Raw genomic sequence first — 27,707 nt, 5'->3', positions numbered from 1 at the left:
CAGAGTAGGAGGGAATACAGGCACCTCAACAGGAATATTCTTTGGACCTAGGGTCCTATGGGTGGGGGGCGCAAAGTGAAAGGCTTTCAACTGGACTCAAGGGACAGGTTTCCTGGAGAAAGTATTTCTAAGCTAGAGGCTGTTGGGCAAATGACATTTGAAATAAGAGGTATGGGCAAAGTGTTTAGGCAAATAGACCACCATGGGGAAGACCTAGAAGTAGGAAAGAAAGCAGGGCTGGTTCATGAAAATGAAAGCAGTTATATTCTGTGCTTTAGTGAAATTAATATAGCAGCTGTATGTTAGATATTAATGCATTGAAGGAAGAAGAGCTGAAAGATGGAAAAACCAGTTAGGCAATTGTTGTGGGGAAGCCTGGGAAATAAATTATCTTTATTAAGTTCCACCTATTCATCTATGTCCTCTAATTTAATGAAAGGCTAAAGGATGCTTCCAGGTGTTATAAATGGAGATGCAGGGAAGTTTTCGCAGGGTATGGCATGGAACTGTTGAGGTGGTACCATTCACATTGTGTGCTATGGTCATGGCAGTCCCTGGGCAGGGCGATTTCACTGTGAATGCTTTAGCCCCTAGAACAGTTCATGGCCTCAGGTAGACACTCCATAGATACTGCTTGAATAAATGAAGGAATAAACAAGTGAATCAAGAGACAATATAAAGAAAACGTCTCTTAAGTCTGGAAGTGTCTTGCATAAGTAAGAATGCTAAAAATAGAAAGAAGTAAAAGATAAATAATTTTGAGACTGGGTGACTGCAAGGGGATGGTGCAAAAATAGAGAACGCAGGAGAAGATTGAAATCATGAGAGGGTGGCTCTGAAATTCCATTTTGGACATAGTTTGAGTTATCAGGACGATATCCAGAGAAAGTATCTAACAGATGATTTAAAATGCAGGTTAGGAGCTTGGGGAAAGAAGTAAGGACTAGAAATCAGATTTATTATATTTCAAGAGAAATAATTTAGTATTTTCTAATATTTGTATTTAGCAATATTACGATCCTCTCAATCCACACACAAGGTTCGACTACATCAACACACGCGCTAAGGTTCTCAAAATGGAGTCTGTTGACTGTGTTCCCCTCACCAGCCCTCCTCAAGAGATCTAACCTCAGGAAGGCATAAATGAAGCAAAGCGTGGCAATTGCTTAAAGCAGTGCTGGCATGTCATTAGCACAATATAACTCTCAGCTATTAACGTTACTGTTATTTTTTTCATTTGCTCATTTTCATCATTTGTAAAATACAGATATTAATAGAGCAGATTTCAGGGAGTTATTGTGAACACTGCAGAAAATAATCCATATAAAGCTCTTTAGTTAGAACATGGTAGGAACTTCCCAGGTGGTGCCACTGATAAAGAACCTGCCTGCCAAAGCAGGAGACATAAGAGATGCAGGTTCAGTCCCTGGGTCGGGAAGATCCCCTGGAGGAGGGCATGGCAGCCCACTCCAGTATTCTTGCCGGGAGGATCCCATGGACAGAAGAACTCAGTAGATGTAAGTAGTTACTAATACTGCTCCGACTCACATAGCAATGGGTAGATTTGCCAGATTGCTCTGGAACACTTAAATTATGTTTAATATATTACATGTAAGTTTCCAGGTGATATGATGGACATCTTATAAGTTGAGATTCTTTTTCTTGAAAATTTTTCTGACATCCTTATTTTCTATTAAAAAGATGCAAAGGAGAGGTAATTTTCCTATAAATAAGATAAATGAAAAGGATGAAAACAATTCCAGGCCTGTTACATGGAAGCAACCTAGATGCCCATCAGCAGATGAATGGATAAGGAAGCTGTGGTACATATACACCATGGAATATTACTCAGCCATTAAAAAGAATTCATTTGAATCAGTTCTAATGAGATGGTTGAAACTGGAGCCCATTATGCAGAGTGAAGTAAGTCAGAAAGATAAAGAACATTACAGCATACTAACACATATATATGGGATTTAGAAAGATGGTAATGATAACCCTATATGCAAAACAGAAAAAGAGACACAGATGTACAGAACAGACTTTTGGACTCTGTGGGAGAAGGCGAGGGTGGGATGTTTCATGAGAACAGCATCGAAACATGTATATTATCAAGGGTGAAACAGATCACCAGCCCAGGTTGGATGCATGAGACAAGTGCTCAGGCCTGGTGCACTGGGAAGACCCAGAGGGATCGGGTGGAGAGGGAGGTGGGAGGGGGGATTGGGATGGGGAATACATGTAACTCCATGGCTGATTCATGTCAATGTATGACAAAACCCACTACAATATTGTAAAGTAATTAGCCTCCAACTAATAAAAATAAATGAAAAAAAAAATTCCAGGCCTGTTGGAAGAAGCAGGATTATCATTTCGTCTGAGTTTTATATCAGTAGTCCTTATTTACATGATTTTTTGTTGTTGTTGTTAAAAAAAAAAAAGGATCACTTGATATTAAGACTTAGCATTGGAGTTATTTCAGTTTCCAAATTACATGCTTAAAAAATTTAAACAGCTGTCATTATAAAGAGGCTTACTTCATTTTACCTAAAGTGCTTCTCAGTCTGGAGGGAACACTTAAGTACAGTCACAAATCACTTGCTATCGCAAATGTAAGATTTTTTTTTTAAGTTAAATTTGTTTACAAGCCTGCAGAGCTCAAATTTTGTAGATAATTTTCTTTTCTACCTTTACTTAATGATTTCCGCCTCTTTTCTCCTCTAGTCCTAGGCATGAATTTCACTCGTTACAAAGAGAGCACCCAAATCCCTTTTTATTTCATTAGTTCAGTAAATTGTCTCCTAGGGGTTTGGACTGAGGACATGATTGGTCTCTGCAATGATGAGCTTGTTTTGCACTTTTAGCCAGAAAATCTTTATATACAGAAGTCACAGAAAGTAGTTACACTCAGCGTGAACAATTACAGGCTGTTGGGGGAGCCTCCTCCTGATGTGCTGGTGACTTACTCCTATGAATTAAGAGGCAAATGTGCTCCAAAGTGCATTAACCTTTATGGATTTTTTCTTCGGTTTTCATGTTCCCCTGATTTATGGTCTTAAATATGCCTGTTGCTGCTGTTTCTGAACGAGTCCCTTGTAAATCATTTCTAAATGATCTTTCTCGAGCCAGATAATCCAAGTCAGTTGAATATATCCCCAGTCAATTCCTCTGAGGCTTCTTTCCTTCTTTGCCCAAGTTATTTTCAGTTTGCTCTGTGCCTTAAATGTCATGTGTGCATGTGTACTGAGTCGCTCAGTCGTGTCCGACTCTTAGCGACCCCATGAACTGTAGCCCACCAGGCTCCTCTGTCCGTGGGATTTCTGAGGCAAGAGGACTGGAGTGGGGTGCTATTCCCTTCTCCAGGGAATCTTCCTGACCCAGGCATCAAACCTGCACCTGCTACCTCGCAGGCAGATTCTGTACCCACTGAGTCACTTGGTACCAGTCAAGCGTGGCAGGGGTTTTGAGTGTGTTCTATAAACTCATAAAAGCCCACTGTTCCCCTTAGAGTGACGTGCAGGAAGTGTCGTGAGCACGTCGTTCCCTGTTATTAGTGGTGTTTGGCCTCTTGTCACGTGGGCCTGTGTTTCTCCAGAAGAGTTCTGCATTGAGCAGTCAGTATTCCCTTCTCCTTCTGGGTTTGAAGATTGTCTTGGATTTGAGGGAAAATGTGAGATTTTTGGTTTCCTCATAACTATTGTATCATTCTGGCTATAAGGTGGCTGTTACTGCTATTGTTTGCATTCTTTCCGTAAAACGAAAACAAAATCAGTTTCAGAAAATTCAAACTTAGAATTCTGGCTTTTAAAGCACGAAATTATTTATTCATGTCTCTGTCATAAACAGTGCATCACTGCTTATTGCTAACCAAGTTTTAATGTAGATATTTATAAATACCTGTGTCCTGTGACATTATTAAATGTACATACATTAAACGTGATCGTGGGGTTGGTGACATGGGGATTTACCTCTGAATATGCTTGATGACATAAGCAGATTTTGCAGGCTTGTAAATGTCTCATAACTTTTCACATAGAAGGCTTGAACTTAAGGAAGGGAAAGAGATGGTTCAGATTTTCTTAAATGTCTTTAAAGCCATTATGCAGTAGAAGAGATTCAGAGCTGCTGGTTGGAGGTAAGCATGATACATCTCTGCAGAGTGGCAAGACTGGATTAGAAGTTACTTTAATGGAAATGATATGTTGCAAGATCCTGCAGAATGCAGGAGGTCGGAGGAATAAATCACACATATCTACTAGTTCTAATACATAAGCTCAGGGGGAAAATCCCAAGCTTTTCAGATAAATATTGTGTGTATATAATGCAGCCCAAACTACCACACATGTGTGTGATAATATGACAAATTCAGGAATAATCAAAGTGAAAAGAATTAAAATGTTTTATGTTGTATGATATACATTATATACAGATGTTTGTGTTAAAAACAGAATTAGCAGTAAACAGTGACATATTGTTTGTGAGAGAGCCATGAATGAATTCCTTATATTCCAAAAGCCAAAATTCTTAATTTGAATTCTCTCAAGTTTATACTTTGGATTTGTATTTTAGTTCTCTGGAAAGATGTTATTTCCCCATGACTAGATTCAGGTTATGCATTTTTTGTCAAAATTATGCATTTCTGGCAAGAAGTGATGCTCTGTTCTTCTCTGTATCATGTCAGATGGTATATGGTGTCAGTTTGTCCCATTACTAATGTCAGCTGTAGAATCTTTTAAATTACTAGACTATGAATATAAGGAATACTTATTTACTGTGAGCAACTATTTTTATTCAACTGAGTGTTGCTCTCATTGCAACTTCTTGAACACGGAGGATCCAAATTGTATTTTAGGATATTTCCAGCTGGTAGCAGCCATAATTGTTGACTGAGATGAAATGGAGCTTTACAATAAGATGGAATTTGTGATGAGGAGTCTGGGTTAAACAAGGGGCTTGAGAAACTTGAGTGAAATTTTAATGAGTATAATTTTCCTGGATAGAAATCAAATCAGGATAAAAATTTTGAAAATACTAGGTTAAGTGTGGGTACTGTGTGCTCATGTATGTGTTCCAAAGTACACATGCTTGCTATAAGATAGAGTAAATTTAAAATATAGGGGGAACTTGCTATACATAGCACAAGGAGGTCAGCCCAGTGCTCTGTGATGACCCAGAGGGGTGGGATGGGAGGGAGGGCCAAGGGGAGGGGATAGATGTATATATATAACTGGGTCACTTCGTTGTACCACAGAAGCTAACACAACATTGTAAAGCAATTATATTCCAATTAAAGATAAAATATAGGTATTACATATGTATAGATTTTTGGAGATCCTCTGGTTGATGGTAATTTGAAAATGAAACCTTTGGTAACATAGTTACAAATGGCAACATTTGAATTTAGGAAGTAAGATCCATGCTTTAGACATTCCAAGACAATAAAGATAGATCGCCTACACTCTTTGTTCTCTGGTTTATCCTGCTCTACAGCTTGAGGATTGGGAGGCTGATCTGAATAACGTTCTTCAAAACTCCCGTAATCAGATACTCTGCGTCTTTCATTATGTAGATCCTTCTCCTTGAGTCTCATTGTCTCTCTTCCCATGTACGCAAATGTACCTACGCTTTGTGTTTGCCTTCTCATCCTTTACAAGAAGAGGAAATCCCCAGTGTGAAAGCACTTCACCAGATTAGATAATACCCTTTTGACAGGGTTCCATCTGTGTTCCATCTTAACTTTGAAGTGAAGTGTTTTCTTTCCTAATGAGACTCCTTTCACTGTTAAAAATTCGATGTTTTCTTACTTCCAAAGAGCCGGTTGGGAGCATTGTTGGAAAAACTGGGTTTTTTGATGCTTCTCTTCAACACCCTTGACTCTGTCTTCTGTCTTCTATTCAACAGATGATTTTTTAAGGTACTTAATAGGTAAAAGGAGCCATGCAGCATTCTGTGGGAATCTGGGGGAAATAAAATATAGGCTCACTGATGAAAGATGATGAGGAAGTACTCCTAGTATTTTAACTCATGGAAAGAATTCCACAGAAGCAAACGAAAGATGTTCACTGTAGGATTATCTATAGTAAAGCCAGGAAGCAGCATTGATGTTCCCTAATAGATGTTTGGGTTTTCCTGGTGGCTCAGATGATAAAGAATCTGCCTGCAATGCAGGAGACCCAGGTCCAATCCCTGGTTCCAGAAGATCCCCGGAGAAGGGAATGGCAGCTCACTCCAGTATTCTTGCCTGGAGAATTCTGTGGACAGAGGCTACAATCCATGGGATCACTAAGAGTCAGACATGACTGAGTGACTAACACGTTCACTTTCTTTCAGTAGATGTTTTGGTTAATAATGTGTTCGAAACATGACGGGACTTCCCTGATAGCTCAGTTGGTAAAGAATCCGCCTGCAAGGCAGGAGACCCCAGATCGATTCCTGGGTCGTGAAGATCCCTTGGAGAAGAGATAGGCTACCCACTCCGCTATTCTTGGGCTTCTCTTATGGCTCAGCTGGTGAAGAATCTGCCTGCAATGCGGGAGACCTGGGTTTGATCCCTGGGTTGGGAAGATCCCCTGGAGAAGGAAAAGGCTACCTTCTCCAGTATTCTGGCCTGGACAATTCCATAGACTGTATAGTCCATGGGGTCTCAAAGAGTCAGACAGGACTGAGTGACTTTCACTTTCATTAGATGATGAAGTGAGTCTTAGGCTTACAAGCACTAATAACTTCTGTGAAATGGTCAGTATGAAGTAGTGTGAACAACCTTATTGCATGAAGCAAAAAACAAGTGAGAATGTGGGCACAGAGTAGAGAGTATTCTTTCAACCCAAGGCATCTATGGTTGAGATATAGGATTATTTTCCTTCTTTCTCTTTTTTTCTTATAAGCTTTCATTTGGGCCTCTACTCCAAATCGTTCAGAGAAGGGCACTATTCATCAGAGAAGTCACAGTCTAGTTTTAGGAACTAAGGGTAAATGAAAGGACCTATTAATTACTTTATTCAATACTTGATTCAGCAAATATTTCCTGAGACCTACTCTGTGCCAGCAGTAGACTAATCCTAAGCCCTGAAGATATAGCAGGGAGAAATTTACACCTGACCCCTGGCCACATGGTGTTTCTGTCATTCCTACATACATGCATTGATGAAATAGTCCAAGTAATAATCTAATGGCCCAAATTGCCAATTATGGATAATTGCATGGGGAAGTAAAGGAGAGAGTGAAAAAAAATGGTAAAATATGTCACACTTTGCTCTAACTCTCCAACCCCATCAGGATTTATGCACTGATAGCAATTATACAAATAGCAGCAGCCACCACCTACTTAGCAGTTAACTGTATGTCAGCCTCTGTGATGAGCACTTGCATTTTATTTCCTTACTTAATCGTCAAAACAAGTCCTGTATGTTATATCCATTTACAGAGTACACAAATAGGATGAAGAGAAGCTAAGTAACCTGCCCTAGATAGTACATTCAAGATTCAGACTCAGGAATGCCTACTTTCTGTGTTCCACCCTTGGCCATTCCATTTCCCTAAACCTTTCCTCTCTGCACAGACTATGAGTTCAATTCACCTCTTAGATGCCTAGGAACAATCTTCCTCTGTGTCCTTTCTGCCTAAGAAAGGGCGTTTTGCCCATTTAATGTGATTGCTTCTCATTCTTGACCAGAGTGGAGAGAGGCTGGTGAGACAGCCCTAATTTTTCTCTTTCGTTTTCCCCTCATGTCTTATGCCTTCTGCACAGTGGGACCCTCCCAGCTCCAGAAGCAGATTTGGAAACATGTTGAATGGGTCCCCTCGAGTCAGAGATGACACCATCAACCTGACTGTGTCATTTTAGACAGATGTGTATGCTTTAGGGAATAAATGACTTGTATTCGGAAAAAATCATTTGGCTGAAGGTGATGGAAGCTGCTCCATCCGTGCTGCTCAGAGTGGTTTCATATTCGAGGGGCACCAAAGGCAAATAAGGGACTAGAAAAGAAGAAAAATGGGGTAATTTAGAGCCTTCTGTCACTTTGTTTAGGAGCAGGTTAACTACTAAAAATCTCCTTCAAATAATTGGTAGATTTTGAAAATGCAAGAAGTACTTCTGCTCAGAAAACTCTTCTTCTAAGACCCATGGGAAGGAGTAAATAGGGATTCTGATGACAGGTGTATTTATTTGTTATCAGATTAATAACAGTGGTTGCCTTTCAGAGTCAGACCAAGGGAACCGGGATGCCACTGGGTGGAGGGTTTCTCTGTGAGTTAGATGAGATCAGAGGGGATCACTGTAGCATGATGTGGGATCTGGAGATCTTAAAACTATAACCATAGTTAACTATCTGCTGTTTATTTCTTCATTTCTGTGCCCCCCCCCCCACCCAACCTTCTACTCAATCTCTTCTTAAAGATTTCTTGTATCTTGTTTTGGGTCAGGTTTTAAAAATATGTATTTATTTTTATTTGTCTGCACCAGGTCTTAGTTGCAACATGCAGGATCTTTAGTTGAGGCATATGGAATCTAGTTCCCTACTCAGGGATTGAACCCAGGTCCCCTGCATTGGGAGCCCAGAGTCCTAGCCACTGGACCACCAGGGAAGTCCCTTGGGTCAGGCTTTTACTTCCCTTTAGTTGTTGACAACATCAATTAAGAAACCTCATTGCTGTTTGTCATGGCTTCTCTGTGTCCACTTTCCTGGGTGACTTTTCCACTGTAATAATCCTCTGTGTTCTCTTTCCTACCCCCACTTCCCCTCCGAGGGCCTGGAGGTTAATGGAGTGTTTAAGTGGTGATATGGAAGAGTAACCATGATGTATGTGTTTATTAAGTAAAGGAAACTCTTTATTAGGTTAAACAGCTGAACTTATGGAACATTTATACCCCAAACTTTAAATGTGATCTCATTAGAAAGCAATTTATGAAATAGAGTCTTTGATAAATGTAGATAATTTTTATATTGTCTAATTTAATTTTATTTGAGTTGCTAATATACTCACAGTTTTTTTAAAGTCAAATGATTATGTAAATTATATTGAAAAATGCATTCCGACTCCTTTGCGAGACTCTCCCCCCAATCGCTACTTCCTATAAATACTCACATTTACTAATTTTATTATGAACCCTCCCAGGATGTCTTTATAATAAAACAAATAAATATGTAATTCTTATAATAAAACAAATAAATGTATAATTCTTATACAAAGGTGCATATTGGTATGCACCTTGCTTTTCTCACTTAACAATATACGTCCTAGAGATCTTTGCATGTAAGGTCATCAAAAGCTTCCATGTTTGGGAGCTAGGTTTCTGCCCAGTATTGCAGTGTCTAGATTCACCATAGTTTATTTAACTGATCTCTAACTGATGGATTTTTTGTGTTGTTTCCAATCTTTTGATATAAAAACAATTCTGCACTGATCTCTGTATCCTGTGCATAGGTCATCTCATCCATATTCAGATAATAGCTGTTGGAAGAATTTCCCAGAAGTGAGATTTCTGGGTCAAAAGGAAATACATTTGTAATTTTGAATGATAGTGCCAATTTGTCCTTCATCAGGGTTGTAACATTTTTCACTCCCATCAATAATATATGAGAATGTCTCTCTGCCCACACTTAAACCAACAGTGTGTTTTCAAACTTTTGGAATCTGGCTGATGCGTGGGTATAAAAAATGGTATCTCATTGTAGTTTATCTTTCATTTCTCTCATTATGAATGAAGTTAAAACTTTTTCTTATTGTTTAATGTTCACTCACTGTAAAATGTCTTTTCATGTCTTTTGATCATTTTTCTACTATGTTCCTTGGTTTTTTTACTGCCTGTTGTCTGTGACATAGGTTGCAAATAGATCTTCCCAGCTAATCACTAATTTTTTTCTCTATTTCATTAGATTCTGTTTCATTTTATTTAACTTCTATTCTTTTGGGAAAAATTTAAAGTGCAAGGCCTTTCTTGCTTTACAGAACATTGTAGATCTGTAAAATTCACCAGGCAAAGCAGTATTATTAATCAATAGGGGAAAATCACAACTGTTTCATGACTTGAAATTTTTTGGTGTGAAAACGTTAAAAATTCTTACAATCAGTTACAAATATATACAGAAATGAAAAATAAAACTAATATGTATTAGTACCCTGTAACATTAGAAACATTGAGAATCAGAGTTTTGTTTCTTTGTTAAAATCTTACCAAGAATGGGCTTCCCTGGAGGTCCAATGGTTAAGACTTTGTACTTCCACTGCAGGGGGCACTGACTTGATCCCTTAGATCTGGGAACTAAGAGATCCCATATGTCACATGACCTGGCCACAAAAACAAGTCTTACCAAGAGGAGTCTGAACAGTGCTTGCCACCATCTTCTTGTTGGGTCATTTACAATACACAGCAAAAATCTTTTCTCTGCTTTAGTGAAATGTCATACTTCCCTCTCAGTTTGGGTCAGCTGCCAGAATTTTATTCTTTGCTTTTCAATGTCATGAAATACCTCCAAGAGTTCTCTAAGGTAACATATTTTGGTCAACATCACTTCCTCTGGGACATCTTTCTCTCTTTCGTCACAACTGTTTTTCTCTTTTAAGGTCAGGAAGTTAACCCTCCGTCTGGCTGCATGTTCCTCTCACATGTTCCCAGGGTCTGCCATTTCTTCTGTAAATCCACTTAGGTTCAAATCAAATTTTGCTCCCAGTATTACTTTTAGATTTTTTTTTCCTTTAGCTTTTTTTTTAGCTAATTCCCTTTTTCAGTTATCATTTTCTGTAAACTGTCACAGGGGTTAATCACTGAGAGACGAGGAGACAACGGCTACCCACATTGCTGTCTTTCTATGAACTGAGCAACAGATGTGAAGTGACCGTTCACTGATTTGACTTTGAAAGAAAGAAGTGATAGGACAGGTCATTGATTATGATGAACATAATTATGAATTTATGTAAATTATGAATTTACACAGAAATTTCTGGATTGAAGCACTGGAGTTGCTGTTTCATGCCTCTACTCACAGTTAATGTACTATGGTAACTGGGATTCAAATCCTGTTGTTGTACTGGTGTGATTCGCTAAACTGTAGTAACTTACATTTGTGCGTATCAGAACCATGAAAGCAGGAGCTGCCAGCGTAGAAAAATACAAAGAGTAGCATAACTAGTATCTGCGTACGCATCTGTGAGTTTTGACAGTTAACATTCTGCTATAAGTGTTTTAAGTGTTTTTCATAAAGGAAATTGATCATTACAAATAAAGTTAAACTTCTCCTTTGTCCGCACCCCCATCCTATTTCCTTTCATAACCTCTCAACCCACATTAGTGTCATAAATTTAAAGACTTATCCTTATTGGAAAAGACCCTGATGCTGGGAAAGGTTGAAAGCAAAGGGAGAAGGGGGTGGCAAAGGGTGAGATGGTTCGATAGCATCACCAACTCAAGGGACATGAATGTGAGCAACCTCTGAGATATAGTAGAGGAAAGAGGAGCCTGGCATGCTGCAGTCCATAGGGTCACAAAGAGTCAGACATGACTTACAGACTGAACAACAACATCCTTTATTTTCTCTCTTTTTGAAAGTTCTGTCTACACATATATAGAGCTTAAGAAATATGCAGTATGGGCTTTGCTCTTTACTTTGCATCATAATTTGTTTTCTGTCTATCACACTTTCTTTTGCTTCTTATATTTTTATTTCCTTCTTGAATTAATAAATATTTTTGTCTCTCCTTTCTCCCTACTAGTTTGAAATTTTTGTTTCTGTTTCATCCTGTTCTTTTCAATAAGTGAAATAACTTGTGTTTAAACAACAGACTCATATGTAGGTGGATATTAAAGTGGCCTGCCCTTGTTTAGAATTCTGGTAATTTCCCCAGATCTCTCCATAGCAGCAAGCAGAGATACCCATGTTTGGTCATATGTCTATAACTATCTTTCTGATATGTTTGACAGTGGTTGTGCTCTGTTTGTCTTCCAGATTTATTCAAGAGATAGAGCACGCCCTGGGACTTGGTCCTGCCAAACAGTGTCCTCTTCGAGAGTTTCTCACCGTGTACATCAAAAATATCTTCCTCAATCAGGTCTTGGCTGAGATCAACAAGGAGATTGAAGGAGTCACGAAAACATCTGACCCCCTGAAGATCCTGGCTAATGCAGATACCATGAAAGTGCTGGGGGTGCAGCGGCCTCTCCTCCAGGTAATCACATTTTTTGAACTTATTCTATCAGCAGTTTTCATTGACTTGGCAAGAGTTACAAATTGAAAAGAGAAGAAGAATTACCATCTGCTTCCATGTTCATCAGGGACAAAATAAGAGGAAATAAATTAAATGGGCACTAGGGAAATTAACGACTAATGTAGAGATAATGGAAAGTCCTGAAGATCTTTAAGAAAAAAATGGTTAGTTTTGAGTATGGGAGATGGTGAGCCTCATTAACATGCAGGCAACTCCTCATTATTGGCCTGAAATTTGTCCTTGAATAGAATTCTCTTTCCAGTGGTGAGTGCATGCTGAAGTAGAAGGATTTACAGGGAGGAAGTGACTCTGCCTAACTTCAATGACCAACAATAAACCCTCAGTTCCATTTGAATGCTGATTTGGCTAGCTCACGGTGAATCTGAACCCACGTTGCAAACGGGCTTTTGAAGGTCAGATCATTTGTTAATTCAGGTGACGATCATCTTAATATGAAAATGTTACTTTCCCTATTTTAAGCAATGGTTTCTGGGCAACAGAAGTAAAACAAGTTGTTAGATATTCAGATTAATTAACGAGATATTTATTTTACATGCTTTAAGCCAGTGACTTGGAGGTAAATATAAAACCAAAAGAAAATTTGTATTAATATGAATTTCAATTATGAGTATACATTAATTATTGTTATCAGTTCAGTTCAGTCACTCAGTCATGTCTGACTCTTTGCGACCCCATGAACCGCAGCACACCAGGCCTCCCTGTCCATCACCAACTCCCGGATCCACCCAAACCCATGTCCATCAAGTCGATGATGCCATCCAACCATCTCATCCTCTGTCGTCCCCTTCTCCTTCTGCCCCTAATCCCTCCCAGCATCAGGGTCTTTTCCAATGAGTCAGCTCTTCGCATCAGGAGGCCAAAGTATTGGAGTTTCAGCTTCAACATCAGTCCTTCCAATGAACACCCAGCACTGATCTCCTTTAGGATGAACTGGTTGGATCTCCTTGCCGTCCAAGGGACTCTCAAGAGTCTTCTCCAACCGCCAGTTCAAAAGCATCAATTCTTCGGTGCTCAGCTTTCTTTATAGTCCAACTCTCACATTCATAATGACTACTGGAAAAACCATAGCCTTCAGTAGACGGACCTTTGTAGACAAAGTAATGTCTCTGCTTTTTAATATGCCATCTAGGTTGGTCATAACTTTCCTTCCAAGGAGTAAGCGTCTTTTAATTTCATGGCTGCAGTCACCATCTGCAGTGATTTTGGAGCCCAGAAAAATAAAGTCAGCCACTGTTTCCCCATCTATTTGCCATGAAGTGATGGGACCAGATGTTATGATCTTAGTTTTCTGAATGTTGAGCTTTAAGCCAACTTCTTCACTCTCATCTTTTACTTTCATCAAGAGGCTTTGTAGTTCCTCTTTACTTTCTGCCATAAGGGTGGTGTCATTTGCATATCTGAGGTTATTAATATTTCTCCCGGCAATCTTGATTCCAGCTTGTGCTTCCTCCAGCCAGCGTTTCTCATGATATACTCTGCATATAAGTTAAATAAGCAGGGTGACAATATACAGCCTTGATGTACTCCTTTCCCTGTTTGGAGCCAGTCTGTTGTTCCATGTCCAGTTCTAACTGTTGCTTCCTGACCTGCATACAAGTTTCTCAAGAGGCAGGTCAAGTGGTCTGGTATGCCTGTCTCTTTCAGAATTTTCCACAGTTTATTGTGATCCACACAGTCAAAGGCTTTGGCATAGTCAATAAAGCAGAAATAGATGTTTTTCTGGAACTCTCTTGCTTTTGTGATGATCCATCAGATGTTGGCAATTTGATCTCTGGTTCCTCTGCCTTTTCTAAAACCAGCTTGAACATCTGGAAGTTCACGGTTCATGTATTGCTGAAGCCTGGCTTGGAGAATTTTAAGCATTACTTTACTAACGTGTGAGATGAGTGCATGAGATGAGATGAGTGGCATTGCCTTTCTTTGGGACTGGAATGAAAACTGACCTTTTCCAGTCCTGTGGCCACTGCTGAGTTTTCCAAATTTGCTGGCATATTGAGTGCAGCACTTTCACAGTGTCCTCTTTGAGGATTTGAAATAGCTCAACTGGAATTCCATCACCTCCACTAGCTTTGTTCTTGGTGATGCTTCCTAAGGCCCACTTCACTTCACAGGATGTCTGGCTCTAGGTGAGTGATCACACCATCATGATTATCTGGGTCATGAAGATCTTTTTTGTAAAGCTCTTCTGTGTATTCTTGCCACCTCTTCTTAATACCTTCTGCTTCTGTTAGGTCCCTACCATTTCTGTCCTTTATTGAGCCCATCTTTGCATGAAAAGTTCCTGTGGTATCTCTGATTTTCTTGAAGAGATCTCTAGTCTTTCCCATTCTATTTTTTCCCTCTATTTCTTTGCATTGATCGCTGAGGGAGGCTTTCTTATCTCTCCTTGCTATTCTTTGGAACTCTGCATTCAAATGGGTATATTTTTCTTTTTCTCCTTTGTTTTTCACTTCCTGTCTATCACAGCTATTTGTAAGGCCTCCTCAGACAGCCATTTTGCTTTTTTGCATTTCTTTTTCTTGGGGATCATCTTGATTCCTGTCTCCTGTACAATGTCACGAACCTCCATCCATAGTTCATCAGGCACTCTTGTCTATCAGATTGAGTCCCTTAAGTCTATTTCTCACTTCCACTGTATAGTCATAAGGGATTTGATTTAGGTCCTATCTGAATGGTCTAGTGGTTTTCTCCACTTTCTTCAATTTCAGTCTGAATTTGGCAATAAGGAGTTCATGATCTGAGCCACAGTCAGCTCCTGGTCTTGTTTTTGCTGACTGTATAGAGCTTCTCCATCTTTGGCTGCAAAGAATGTAATCAGTCTGATTTCACTGTCAACCATCTGGTGATGTCCATGTGTAGAGTCTTCTCTTGTGTTGTTGGAAGAGGGTGTTTGCTATCACCAGTGCGTTCTTTTGGCAGAACTCTGTTAGCCTTTGCCCTGCTTCATTCTGTACCCCAAGGCTAAATTTGCCTGTTACTCCAGGTGTTTCTTAACTTCCTACTTTTGCATTCCAATCCCCTGTAATGAAAAGGGCATCTTTTTTGGGTGTTAATTCTAGAAGGTCTTGTAGGTCTTCATAGAACTGTTCAACTTCAGCTTTTTCGGCCTTACTGGTTGGGGCATAAACTTGAATTACCGTGATATTGAATGGTTTGCCTTGGAAACGAACAGAGATCATTCTGTCGTTTTTGAGATTGCATCCGTGTACTTCATTTCAGACTCTTTTGTTGACTATGATGGCTACTTCATTTCTTCTAAGGGATTCTTGCCCACAGTAGTAGATATAATGGTCATCTGAGTTAAATTCACCCATTCCAGTCCATCTTAGTTCACTGATTCCTAGAATGTTGATGTTCACTCTTCTCATCTCCTGTTTGACCACTTCCGATTTGCCTTGATTCATGGACCTAACATTCCAGGTTCCTATGCAATATTGCTCTTTACAGTAGTGAATCTTGCTTCTACCACCAGTCCCATTCACAACTGGGTGTTGTTTTTGCTTTGACTCCATCCCTTCTTTCTTTCTGGAGTTATTTCTCCACTGATCTCCAGTAGCATATTGGGCACCTTGAGAATCCCATGAACAGTATGAAAAGACAAAAAGATAGGACACTGAAAGATGAACTCCCCAGGTCAGTAAGTGCCCAATATGCTACTGGATATCCGAGGAGAATTAACTCCAGAAAGAATGAAGGGATGAAGCCAAAGCAATTATTGTTATATTGTATAATAATTGGATCTTCGCAATATTTTTTCATTTAAGAGACTGATGGGCATAATAGGACATTTTTGCATATGTTGCATGATATGAGGATATGTCAAAATGTGGAAGACTTGAGCTTTTCAAAGAGAAATTGGATAAATGGGATAGTTGCTTTAGTTGCCTTCTTTAATATTTTTACATATGTCATCCTTGATTCTTCCTTCTTTGTACACTAGAATGAGTAAAAGTGCTGGCCCTCTCATAGGGAAATATCCTAGTGTGAGCATTCTCTTTTTTTATGAGCAAAGTCTTCTGTGGTCTTGAGAACATAGATGAGAGGCATTCAGTTTTCCCAGGACTAGAGTAATAGCAACACATCTAGGAAGATGTTCATTTGGATTGTCTGAGTCTGCGTTCCTAGTGAAGGATCTGTCCTGAGTGTGGGATGCAGAACAAGGAGAAGAGCAAAGGCATGTGCTCACTTACCCTTCTGTTGGCTCATTCTTCTACTGGCTCTTTGCATGGCCAGCCTCTTCTCTTGGTATCAATTCAAATGTCACTTCCACAGGGAAGCTTTTCCTGACTTATCTACCTAAGTAGGTTCCCTTCCTCAGTTATTATTCATCTTCCCTCCTCCACCTTCTCAATCTATTCTCAACACTGGAGCCAAATTTTATGGATGCGTCACCCAAACTCCTATGCCAGGTGACTTATCATCAGGTTCTGCCAATAGGAAGCGCTAGCAGGAAGTTGGAGGGTAAAAGGAGAAAGAGAGATTGGGCTCTTATCTCCTTCCTCTCCGTTTTGGATCAGAGTTCTGACCTTGGGTGCCTCCCTCCATAATGAGAGGTCCTGCCAGATAACGTTTTCCCCATGGCTCCAGCTCTCACTGAACTATGACAACACCATTTCCTCTCCTTGGTCCTTGATGAGAGCTTTCTGCTGTGACCAGTCTCTGGCAGCCTCAACATCCCTTATTGCTTCTTTCAATGCTGCCTATAACTCTATAAGTTCTCTCTTCTTTAGTATTTCTTCTGTTAATCATCTGAATGGAATTCTGTTTTTCTTTTAGGATCATGAATAGATTTCCCTAGTTAGTCACTATTTTCAGGTTTTAATTTTTTCCTTTCTTAGCACAACTGTCATAGTTGTTTATTTTCTAGCTTGTTGATGGTGGGGGACAGGGAGGCCTGACGTGCTGCAGTTCATAGGGTCACAAAGAATTGGACACGGCTGTGTGACCGAACAACAACAGCAACGGGCTTGCTGATTTCCTATCTTTTCTTACTAGAAATTAAGTTCCAAAAGCATAGTACACTACCAGGCAGGAGGAATGTGCCCAGGAGTTTGTTGGATGAATGTATATGTGGGTGGGTGGGTGGATAGATGGTCACAGTGAATAGGTTTTGAGTGTCTTAACTGCAGAGTCAGAGTGGGAAGATGAGAAATAGAGAGTGACAAAAACTTGTTTACTTTTATGTTATGTCTGACCGTATCATTAATTTCTTCTCCATTAGAAAACCTCTCGGTATGTATATCCCTCAAGTATCATGCCATATGCTGTACAGAGCAACTTTAATATACTTAGTGTGACGAATTTAAAAGAAACTACACTACAGAGTGAATCTGGGAGTTAAAGATACTGGCTCATTAGACATGATAATTTTCAACTTGAGTAACAAAGACACGTAAAACTCCTAACTAGTTGACTACAGTCTGGGCCATGTCAGGGCCACACACTGCTGGCTACATGGCATCTCTGGGCCGTCTACCAACGTGCTTGTCAAGTCACTCCTAACCTCATCACCAGCCATTTGTACGTGTTACTACACCTCTTGTTCTTCGAGTCAATGACTCCATTCTGAGGCCATGTTAAGAACTCCAGCCTTACCTCTTCTTTCTTTGACCTTGTCCAGATATGATAGTTACATGTAAGTGAATAAATCTTAAAAGCCATTCAAGCTATTCATCTCCAAATACATTTACAGAGCCCAGATACCTGCTTTCTTATTTGGTTATTTTGTTCTCCCTTTCTTCCTCGGGGTTTTATTTTTGACAATGAAAATGAGTTAGACCATCCATAAATTGGTTTAATATTCTCAGAGTTAGCTTAAAAAAACACATGAGGAGGAGGTCATTTTCCTTTCTCATCTTGAGAAAGTCTCTGGCTTTCTGATGATTGTAGATTGTTCTCTAACAATCTCTCTCGTGCTCAAATTTCAGTGTTTCTTAGATGTGTTTCAGTGTCACTTTAATATTTTTTTATTCCCAGCTAATTATAGGTAGCTAATATAAAGAAAAATAATTGAGAAGTAATTCACAGTAATTGTAGCTGAGAATCCAAAGCAGTTGTGAAGAAGAGAGCTTGGAGAAATAGCTGTATGTGTGAAAGATGCAGGAGGGCTAAGTATCGAATTCTGTGTCCTTTAAAGTCATTCCCCCTGCTCACTGTTATTTGGTTACAGACTGGAAAGGATCGTGCCTTTCCCTGGAGGCAGCACCCACTGTCAGAAAGCATCAGCCCGATGGGGTTCTCTGGGGACAGTGGACAGACAGCTGTCTCAGTGCTGCTTCCGTTTATTTCATGATGTGCAGACACAGAGAACCCCAGGATACTCGGTCCTTTCCTCTCTCAAATGGCATTTGGTCTGGGGAGACAGTCAGTTATAAGGGGGCATTTATTTGGGCCATAACGTGCTTTTACATAGACTTCCCAGGTGACTCAGTAGTAAGGCATCTGCCTGCCAGTGCAGGAGACTCAGGAGACATGGGTTCGATCCCTGGGCGGGGAGGATCCCCTGGAGGAGGAAATGGCAACCCACTCCAGTATTCTTGTCTCGAAAATCCTGTGGACGGAGGAGCCTGGCGGGATACAGTGCATGGGGTCGCCAAGAGTTGGGACACAGCTGAGCACACACACATGCTCATGTGCTTTTACATTGGTAACTTTACTTTCTAGGCACATAGGAATGAAGAAAGGAAGGAGATAGGGAGGAAGAAATTACAAGCACCATTTTATAGGTGAAATAACTGCGACGATGCTGGCCGCTGATACAGCAGTGTTGTACTAGCATTGTACAGTAGAAGCAGTAATGATAGCAGTCATAATAGTAAATAGTAATAATGGTGACAACTCACACTTTAATAGCATTTACTATGAGCCAGACACTATTGAGTGCTTTATGTGTATTGACTTGTAAATGTTTTATATGCATTGACAACAGCTTTGTGAAGATGGCATTCTTATTGTGGGGAGGAAACTGAGAAACAGTGAAATTAAATAATTTGCCCAAAGTCATTTAGCTCGCATCACTAAAACTGTAATTCAAACCCAGGTGACCTAACCCTGGAACTCGTGGGTTCTAACTTAGTTTTACTCAGTGTAAGAGAATGCTTGCATGTGAGCTATTCTTTTTTTTTTTTCTTTGCATGCATGCTCAGTCCTGTCTGACTCTTTGTGACTTCATGGACTATAGCCAGCCAGTCTCCTCTGTCCGTGGAATTTTCCAGACAAGAATACTGAAGAGGGTTGCCATTTCCTATTCCAGAGGATCTTTCTGGACCAGGGATTGAACCCACGTCTCTGAATTGTAGGTAGATTCTTTACCAGTGGGCCACCCAAGAAGCCAAGCTGTTTGTTAGCAGTCTGCTATGAGATGGGCAGAATTTGAGACTTTTTTTTTTTTAAGCAATTTGACATTGTCTCTTGAGCCTAATAGTAAAAGATTGGAACTTGTGTTTTTATCCCTGAGTTTTTCAACTTTCCTTTTTTTCTAGTAATTCATTGTTATTTATAAATCTGCAGCAGACAGGGAGGACAGGGGGAGAGTTTGGAACCAGATTCTCATCGTAGTCAGAGATACACTACTCTAAATCCATGTATTGCCTACAGGGAAGTAAAAGTGTAAAGCCAACCATGTTCCTTACCTCAGTTGTCTAAGCCTTTTTCCAATGGATGGACTAGCTTGGATATTTGTTGCAGATGGTTCTCTCTTTGATCCGCAGCTCCTACAGCCTTGGCTGCTGTAGAGAAGACATTATTGAATAAATGGCTGAGTGAATAAAAATGAATGAGCTCATGATGGCTTCGTTAATACAAGGTTGTGTGTGTGTGTGTATGCAGGTTTTGCCCCCACAGGATAAGTTTCCTCGTCTTGAGTTTAACATGCATTCAGTTCAGTTCAGTTTCTCAGTCGTGTCTGACTCTGCAACCCCATGGACCACAGCACGCCAGGCCTCCCTATCCATCACCAACTCCTGGAGTTTACCCAAACTCATGTCCATTGAGTCGGTGATGCCATCCAACCATCTCGTCCTCTGTCATCCCTTTCTCCTTCTGCCCTCAATCTTTCCCAGCATCATGACAATGTTTAAATTAAAACATCACAGATCTTATACCTCTAATGCTGTTAGATGAAGGCAGGTAAACTATGCTTCATGCTCTTACCATCTGAGAGTCCTCTGTTACCATCACTTTTTCTGCAGATTGGCCTCCATCCATTGCAAGGTGAAGCATGCTAACTCAAGTGAAAGAAATCCATTAAGAGAAATTCCTCATTTCTCTTGACTCAGATCTTCTGACATTCCAGACATAGAGCTATGGAAACAGTTGACTGTTTGAAGTGGATACCCCTTCATGCCTTATATATCACAGCAATCAACCAACTGTTCACTCATCAGACATGAGGAAGCATTCTCTCTGTTCCCTAACTTGTCCTTGGTTTGGGGATGTAATTTGATTTATTCCTCTTTAGTGTCTTCACCCAGAAAAGGGGAGAGGAGACTAATGCTTAGGTTTTTCTCCCTTAACTGCCACACAGCTGAATGAACATATTTCGGTATGAACAAAAGATACAAGTAAAGGTCCTTCCCCCCACCCCCCGCCGGTGGAATACCTGGTATCCTTGTTACTTAGAGAGGGACCTGTGGACAAGAACATCTGAGTCAGAATCTGCATGTATACGGCATCCCCAGGTGTTTTGTACATACATTAGATTTTGAAAAGCACTGTCTTGAATGAGCACAGCTTCCCTCGTGGCTCAGTGGTGAAGAATACGCCTGCCACTATAGGAGACAAGGGTTTGATCCCTGGTCAGGAAGATCCCCTGGAGTAGGAAATGGCAACCCACTCCAGTATTCATGCCTGGAGAATCCCATGGTCAGAGGAGTCTGGTGGGCTACAGTCCATAGGGTCGCACAAAGTTGGACACGGCTGAGTGCCTGACCACACAGACACTCCTTGTACAAGAGCAATGTGAAGTGTGGTCCATGGACGTGTGCATCATATCACCTGCTGCTGCTGCTAAGTCGCTTCAGTTGTGTCTGACTCTGTGCGACCCCGATATCACCTGAGCTTATGAGAAATGCAGATTGCTCAGCCTCAGCTGTGCTCAAGAGTGGAGCTCAGGAATCTCTGGTCTGACCAGCCCTCTCAGTGATTAATAGAGGTGGAAGTTTTAGAAGCATTGTCTTACATAATACCAGCATTTCCAGCTGGAGGCTAGGCAATGGGGCTCTAATGCTGTGGGCTTCTAGCACTGCGGCAAACAACAGTAGTTACTTCAAAAAAATGATTCAGCTTTGTTTCGTACAGACGCCAAATTTGTAAAAACAATATTTGCAGTGGCAGCAAAAGCTGCTTCCTAGTCTAGCACATTGCTGAATGTTGCAAAGTTCTTTCCAGACACAGGCTGAGTGTACGTTTCCTGGCTCATGTTGAGCAATGTGAGACAAGGACAGCTTTCCTAATGTCGAGGCTTACATTCCCACATTCACTGGAGGAAAAAACCATAAACTGTGCAAGTTTGAAGCAATCTTCAAACATGTAAAGCACATTTTCATTTTCTTCATTGACTCAGTGTGTGTCAGAGCCCTTCTGAGAGGTGAGATGGTTAGAGGCAGCCTGCAAACCGTACATTCTCCTCTCTTCCTCATCCTTCTGAGCTCCCCACTGCTCCCTGGGGGGTGTGTGGGGCTCAGTAACAATTCTCATTAGAATCACCCAAGAGCTTTCTGAGCACACCCAGGGAGTTGGTTCAGTTGATCAGGGGTAAGCTTCCATCCCAGAGATATGGTTCAGTAGATCAGGGGTGAGGTCTGGGCATCCAGGTGTTATGAGCTGTCCAGATGATTCCAACATACAGACAGTGTTAGCATCACTTGTCGCTGGTCTGCATCTTTCTACTCCATAGAATCAACTACTGCTATGATAGTAAGTACAAAAAAGTTATAAATAAGGGATTTGTTCTTTCAGTCAGTTTTGTAACAAAGGATCTGTTGGATACTTTGAATCAAGCTTGATATATAAGACTTGGGATCAGATACAAATAGATTTAAATCCCAGATGTTTCAGTGGATACTTTTGTGATAAGGACCAAGTTGCTGCCTCTCCATACCTATTCCCTGCTCTATAAAATAAGAATAATAAAATATGTGTCCTAGGAACACAGACATCATTTCTAAGGTTTGGATGGAATAATGGTTGTAAAACATACCTCCTTCCTTTTCCATGTCACGGATGCCTGGACTTCAGCCTTGACTACTCCGATGCCTGCTACCTGCCCACAGCTTAACTCTCAACCTCATAGCCTTTGACTTCTGCTAACCATGCCTCACCACTCCTGTTGTTTCTTTGTAGATTTCAGCCTGCATCTCCTCTCATCACTAACGTGCTGTTTACTCACTCCTGTTCTCTGTACTCCCTCACCCAGCTAGTAACTCGTGTTTCCTGCTTCCCATTACCTTAGAGTGACAGCAGGAGATGGTATTGTTTCACTTCGTTCCTCTTTTTCCTGGATTTGCCCACTGGTCATTTGTTAGCAGCAGAAACAGCATGCAATATTTATGATCATTGAAGCTAGTGTGTTCGTTTCCCAGGGCACGTATAACAAGTTACCACAAACTTGGGGGTTGAAAAAATAGACATTGGTGGACCCACAGTTCTGGAGGCCAGAGGCCACATTCCCTTCAGAGGCTCTAAAGGAGGACCCTTCCTTGCTTCTTCCATTTCTGGTGGCCCTGGCCTTTTTTGGCTTTGGGGAGCATAATTCTGATCCCTGCTTCCATCTTAACATTATCTTCTTCCACATTCTCCATTTTTCCTTTTCTTTCTTTTCTCAGGACACTCTCATTGAATTTCGGGCACACCTTAATCCAGCCATGACCTCACCTCAACCCTTACCATATTTATATCCACAAAGACCCTATTTGCAACTAAGGTCACATTCTGAGGTTGCCTGTGGAATGTCGGGAGGACACTGTTCAACTCACCCCAGCTAATAACTGTTAGCAGTCTATGTAGAATGCAACATGTTCAACCTGCTATATTTTCCTAGAAGACACTCTGGCAGGAAGCAGTATAGAAGTAATGTTGTTAAGGCAATAGGCCCAGAATGGTCTAAATTCCAAATGTCAGCAAGCTTCCAAATGAAAGTTTTTGGTGGGCTGAGTGATTGCTGGAGCTCTAGTTAAGCTTTATTGAATGTTAGTAGACACAGCTGCTTACAGTATAATGATTTGCCAGAGATAATTACACTGATGCCCAAGCCTATTATCTCCCCGGCTAAGTCAAGGTGCTGCCAGTAACCTCTTGTTGGTTTCCCAGGGAAGTATGGCCAGCAGAAGTAGCATATTGTTTTCATCATATCAAATTATGTTAATGTGAATAATGTTAGATTTGAGTGGTGTTTGCATTACAGCCAGTTGTTGCCACTCTGCTCGGTGGTACAGAATAGATTTAGTTTTTATTAGCCTAAATAGATTAGTCCCATTTAAGGTCTGCTGGAAGTCATCATGGAAATCATTAAGTGGAAAAGAGAGCTGATCAATTTTTTTTTTTCCTCCCCTGTAAGCTTGGAGAGGTGGTGCTAATGGTCTCACTGTGCTAAAAATAAGTCTCAGAACCAAGATGCCTTGAGGCCTAATTTGATTCTTCAGTGTTTACCTAAACCTAAAGAAATACTGACTTAAATAGTAACTTTGAATTTTCCTTTGATAAAGGTAAAATAAAAGTAAAATAAAACACTCACCAGCAATATTATTTAGGCCCTTCGTGATGCATGAAGGCCTCAAGTAACCAACTGCTAGTGGCTGCTTCAGGTTTTATCTGGGAAGATGGGCCTCAAGATTCCTTTGTTCCTTTTGATTGTTCAGATTGTCACCATGGCTTTCAACTCTCCCCTGTCCACTTCTGAGACAGCTGAGCAAATTAAATCTTTCAATACTGATGTGGACTTTGGGTGTGTCTTCAGATTTTATTATCAAGTTGTGTTATTTTTGTATGATTAATTTTGTTACTAGTTTAAAGCATTTTATTTGTTGTAGAATTTTTGGTGTGATTCTTCATAGCTATTCAGGAAAATAACTCACGTAAATTTCACCCTGGCATGGTAGGAAAAGTATTTAAAATGGGGATCTGGTCTCCCTGTCAGTCCAGTGACCTTAGACAAGCCCAAGCCACTTATCTTCCCTCAGCTTCATGTTTCTCTATGAGAATGATACTGGCTTAAACTACCTCATAAGATTAAGGTGAGGAGTACAGTGAGATCATGTATTTGGCAGGGCTTCCTGAACTGCTCTACGTATTGAGTTGTCTCATAATTGTTATTATTGGTCCACACACCTACATGATCATTCAGAAAATCCATTAGCATTAAGGAAAATGATGCTAAGAAAACACCTACAGAAATGAAAAATACTTCCTATTAAATGAGAGGCTTCACTAAGTTTTACCAATAGTTTGTTTTATAAATGATTGGACAACCAATATAAGAACCTGGTATTCCCCCCCCTCCCAGAGTTTATCATGAAAATATTTGAAATATCTAAAAAGACTGAGAAAAAAAAAGAAAGAAAACCACCCACAGCTCACTATCCAGATTTTACAGTTAGCACTTTTCTGAATTTGTTCCATAACCAAACCTGATAAATTTGAATTCTTTTTCAGTCATCCTAGAAATGAATTCCCAGTCATTCCTAAGCACTTCACCATGGTGTTGTTCACAGGTTTTTAATATCTTACTTAGAAAATCTGAACATAAAAAGAAATATATTAAGTGAGAAAGTAGTTGCTTTGTGTTGTGTCCAATTTCTAAAAGTATCCATCCAGATGTTTCCTTAAAATAGTATCATGGAACAGGAAATTGACCAACCCATGCTTGTTGTTAATCTATTACTTACAGATTGCCTTTATTGAATGATACTACTGGGGAATTTGCCCTTAACTACTGATGAAAAAGGCTGTGAAGTGAGCAAATGAGAGATGATTTTTATATACATGCAGAATAGGCACATATGATCAATTTTTTATATGTGCACATATAAATATCTTTATAGTCTTATCTCTGGATAAAGAAGAAATAGGACCTTGTTGTCCATTTGGCTGGTTTTCATAGAAAGTCCCCGGTTAACTAGGTGGGAGAAAGGGGTATGTGTGTGTGTAAATACACATGTATTTAAACTAACTTCTATACAGTATAGCCAGTGAGGCATTTGGAGAAAACCAAGAGGGGCTAGAAATAAAGAAATCATTTTTTCTTTTGTCTGCAGAAAATCATCTGCAGCCAACCCAATGCATTGTATAAAAATCATTAATGATATGAAGTTTTTATTTTTTGAAGTCTGTTAAAAATCCAGCTGTTTTCTCCAGCATTCCATCAATTCTCAGAATGTATTTGGGACAGATTTTAATTTAGATGCAACTTTCCCAGAATTCATTTATTGCATTTGGGTTATGAGGTCAGTGTATAACACAGAGGCTGAGAAGGGCTTATCCCCAGGGCTGGAGGAGTCATGAGAGGCTGCTGAATGAGAAGGTAATTACAGTCAGTGACACTTGTTCACCAGCTTTGCTTGGTACTAAGAAAGTTGCTTGAGCATTAGGCTGTTTCAGAATGACATCAGTATAGAGTTAAGCCCTGGGTTTTAAAGGAGGATTCTGAATTTACTTTCTAAGTAAAAGCAGGCCCACTGATGGCCATCTTGGTTTTCACCTAGACTGTGCTATGTACCAGGGCTTATTTGGGGTAAGTATTTTGAGACATTTGATTGGCTGCTGTCTGTCTTGATCTTGCCTCGGCCCACTCCTTGGTGGATAAGCAGGAGAGAAGGTAATGACTAATGACAGATCTGCTGACGGGGACTGAACTGCATTAACACTCTGTCGCTCAGATCTTTAGAGAGCTGTCTTTGCCCGAAATAGATTTGACTTTACTTGCTAACAAAGGCATCTTCTGATGTATTTTTCTTTCTTAAACACTGGAGAAGAGGAAGAACATCCCATCAAGAGATAGCAAGAAGGGAGAAAAGACTGGCTTGACAGCTCAAGCAGATGATAGTTATAGTTCTTGTGAGCAGCAGGATTGCTGACCTGGCAAGATGACTGGTGGAAGCTGGATGAGCATAGACAGAGAACTGCTGTTCTTGGGGAATCTTTGAGGTCCATATCCCAAGTCATTTTTGCCCTGTCTGGATAGTGCAGCTCTGGCTTAGGGATGTTCTAGTGAGCCAAGGAAGAGGAAGAAGACTGCCTCAGCTTGAAAGTTAAATGGCCCTTTAAGATAACTGTTCAAGTAAAGTAGATGTTTTTCTTCATGCTTTTCAAGGATCCTTTCCTGCTCACAACCTGGCATATGCTTTCTCTTAGCTTAGACACCCTAAGATGGGCTGGTGAAAATCTGACACATCAAATAAAACAAGAGTGACACAACACAGCTGATTAATTTCCACTGGTGAAATTCTAATAAAACTAAATGATTATTCACTACACACCTGCTTTGTGCTATCACTGGACAAGGAGATGAGGATATACAAAAGAAATTTAAAGACTGTCTCCCACTTCTCAGGGGCGTCCAGTTTAGTTGGGGAATCAGAATTCCTCATGCCTATAAATGTGAGCAGCAGAAGACCATGAGTACCTGAACACTGAAGGTGATGGTTCAGAAGATTTGCAGTTTAAGAGAAAGATGGGAACGATGACCCTATATGCAGGACAGCAAAAGAGACACAGATGTGAAGAACAGGCTTTTGGACTCTTTGGGAGAAGGCGAGGGTGGGATGACTTGAGAGAATTGCATTGAAACATGTATATTATCATGTGTGAAATAGATCGCTAGTCCAGGTTCGATGCATGAGACAGGGTGCTCAGGCTGGCGCACTGGGATGACCCTGAGGGATGGGATGGGGAGGGAGGTGGGGGGGTTCAGGATGGGGAACACATGTACACGCATGACTGATTCATGTGAATGTATGGCAAAAACCACTGCAGTATTGTAATTAGTCGCCAATTAAAATAAATAAATTAATTTAAAAAATAAAAAGGAGTGGTGCACTCAGCTGAGGGCTGGAGAATTCTAGAAGCTTTAAACAAGAGGTGGGTCCTGAACTGGATGGACATTGTAGGATATGTAGGAATAGAGAAGGGGAAGTGTTACATGAGCCAAAGGATACATGTGAAGACACCAAAGGGGTTGTTCTCAAGCTGGTGGGATTAGTCTAGGTGAATGAAGGAATGGAGAGTGAGAAGTAAGGTTCTCAGGGCACAGAATTCCCGTGGAGGTCTTAAACTTTGGCGGAACTATTTCCTTTCTAACAAGAGCCTGGAAGGGTGTTCTTTAACGGGTGCTCTCTTAAGGGAGAGTGGGCTTGGGCAGTTCACAGGTGGGATTAGAAGGCACCCAATGCCTAGGAATTCACTTGATCTGCTGGGCAGAGGCATTTCAAACTCAGGGAACACATAATGGGAATTTAGTTCTATGTGTCCCAAAGATATGTAATTCTCTT

General features: G+C 40.4%; 1 protein-coding gene across 1 annotated transcript in view; it reads left to right on the top strand.

The window, feature by feature from the left end:
• The window catches only part of EXOC4 (exocyst complex component 4), an 814,875-nt gene that overhangs the window by 533,634 nt on the left and 253,534 nt on the right, over positions 1 to 27,707 (top strand). The window contains exon 11 of the mRNA XM_070465647.1: positions 11,946 to 12,165. Coding sequence (XP_070321748.1) covers positions 11,946 to 12,165 — 220 coding nt within the window. The remainder of the gene's footprint in view (positions 1 to 11,945; positions 12,166 to 27,707) is intronic.

This window comes from Odocoileus virginianus, chromosome 1 (assembly GCF_023699985.2).
Source record: "Odocoileus virginianus isolate 20LAN1187 ecotype Illinois chromosome 1, Ovbor_1.2, whole genome shotgun sequence".
Classification (NCBI taxonomy): domain Eukaryota; kingdom Metazoa; phylum Chordata; class Mammalia; order Artiodactyla; family Cervidae; genus Odocoileus; species Odocoileus virginianus.
Note: the sequence above shows the minus strand (reverse complement) of the source record. Positions and strands in the feature narration are given on the sequence as shown.